Source organism: Zophobas morio, unplaced genomic scaffold, assembly GCF_036711695.1.
Source record: "Zophobas morio isolate AGI-343-1 ecotype UQ-CSIRO unplaced genomic scaffold, CSIRO_AGI_Zmor_V1 ptg000018l, whole genome shotgun sequence".
Taxonomy (NCBI): domain Eukaryota; kingdom Metazoa; phylum Arthropoda; class Insecta; order Coleoptera; family Tenebrionidae; genus Zophobas; species Zophobas morio.
The window spans coordinates 2,341,687-2,343,538 of NW_026972123.1; the positions used below are offsets into that span (position 1 = coordinate 2,341,687).

The 1,852-nt window shown below is 36.4% G+C and overlaps 1 protein-coding gene across 1 annotated transcript; it reads left to right on the top strand.

Annotated features, from left to right (window-relative positions):
- Nucleotides 1-334: 334 nt before the first annotated feature.
- On the top strand, nt 335-1,560 carry LOC135130770 (sterol O-acyltransferase 2-like). The gene is made up of 5 exons (XM_064058191.1): nt 335-402; nt 449-591; nt 738-874; nt 921-1,475; nt 1,549-1,560. The coding sequence occupies exons 1-5, from the start codon at nt 335-337 to the stop codon at nt 1,558-1,560; spliced, it is 915 nt and encodes a 304-aa protein (XP_063914261.1).
- Nucleotides 1,561-1,852: the final 292 nt, after the last annotated feature.

The following is a 1,852-nucleotide window of genomic DNA, read 5'->3' on the forward strand; positions in this document are numbered from 1 at the left end:
TCAATCAACCGTATATACCATATATATCAAATATAAAGTTGTTTTTGTTTTTAATGTCATAAAATAGCGAATTAAATACTTATATAGAATTATGTATCGAGTATGCGGTCACCTTCATTTTAATGAATTTAATTTTTTATATCAATGTCCATCTACTTATTTATCATCAAGCCAGTAAATAATACACACCAAGAACGAACAAACGTGCATATAAAATAAATCACAAACACTTCCAAGTTTCAACATTTTCACTAAAATGGAAAAGAAATTTGTAATTCGGAATTCCCTTGCGACCGATGCCTTCGAACATCCTCAAACACGAAATATTTACAACATGTGCGCCGTCGTCTTCGTGAGCCTTTCTTTCCACACACTAGGAAAAGAATACTTGACAACCGGAAGGTAAAAACGTAGACAAAAGTGACGGTCAAGCAAAAACTTCTTTTAGAGTAACTTTCGGGTTTGAAGTAATAAAAACAAGTTTCGTCCACCTGGATAAAGCTATCTTCATTTGGTCGTGTTGCTTTGCGTCAGCCTGTGCATTGTTCTTCATTTTTAAAGTGTGGTTAAATCTTAGAACCTGTGCAGGAGGTAAGTTAAGGTGTGGTCTGAAAGCGAACGGTCTTTAGCAACTTTATGACCATCGTATTCTTTCTTATTCAGTCAAAAAGCGATCAACAGAACGCTGTTTGGAAACTACAATTAATATTATTATCAACGATATTTCAAACTTTCAGGTTTGGCCACAGGTTTCGATTGGTTCGGATTACTCTGTTTAGCTTCGTACTATTTTTACAACTTGAAATTAGTCACTGATGCAATACGCTACTTCAACTTCAATTTCTCTTGTATACTTATTATAACCCTCGAACAGGTAAGTTAACCATCAAAAAATCGCTTTAAAATAAATCAATTTTCAGTTCCGGTTTTTAATGAAAGTCCATGCGTTCGTGCGAAGCAAAGCTTCAGAAGAACTTCCTCGTCTCTCTTTCTCTAACTATCTATACTTCCTTTTTGCTCCTACTCTCATCTACAGAGACGCCTACCCTCGAACGAACCACATCAACTGGAAATTTGTCGCTCAGTGTCTTCTCGAATGCGTTGCTGGTTTTTTCGTATTTACGTTCTGTATTGTCAACTCTTTCCCATCGTCAGAACGATGTGCAGAAAAATTTACCGTAAACGAGGTGTTACTCGAGATTGTAGAGATAATAGGATATGCAGCGATAATGCTAGTGTGTCCATTCTTCACACTGTTCCACTCGTTTCAAAATTTCTTTGCAGAGATTCTTCAGTTCGGAGACCGTTTGTTCTATTTAGATTGGTGGAACGAACACACCGTTAACGGGTGGTTGTTGAAAAATGACAAGATCGTCCAGGACTGGTTGTACTATTACGTTTACCGAGATTTCAGGAAACATATTTGTGATGACGTTTTACTAGCAAAATTGACAGTGTTCCTGTTGTCTTTAAGTGTGCATGAATGGATTATATTTTGTTGCACTGGTGGACTTTTTCCTATATGGTTTTTTGTGTTTGTGGTTGTAGGACTTCCCCTGACATTCTTTGAGATTCCCAAAAACGTGCTCTCTGTAGTTGTTCTCTGGTGTTCGCTTATTCTATTTTCAGCGTTCGCATTCGTATTTTATACCCTGGAATGGTACGCTCGTTGGAAAAACCCTTTGGAAGATCCAACGCTTTGGGAATTACTTGTTCCTAGGTGTTTAACGTGTGACTGTGTATTAAAAATCTAGGTACTAATTTGTAGTGATAATGAGTTAAAGACATTTTAAACATCGTTTAAAACAAGTGTAGTAGTAAAATAATAAATAGTTTTAGAGTAACTTTCGGA

What these genes read in the sequence shown, in the direction of transcription:
- LOC135130770 (XM_064058191.1), top strand. Translation starts at nt 335, where the DNA reads ATGTGCGCCGTCGTCTTCGTGAGCCTTTCTTTCCACACACTAGGAAAA. An exon ending in GAATACTTGACAACCGGAAG is followed by an intron (nt 403 to 448) that starts GTAAAAACGTAG and finishes AACTTCTTTTAG; the next exon opens with AGTAACTTTCGGGTTTGAAG. An exon ending in TTATTATAACCCTCGAACAG is followed by an intron (nt 875 to 920) that starts GTAAGTTAACCA and finishes ATCAATTTTCAG; the next exon opens with TTCCGGTTTTTAATGAAAGT.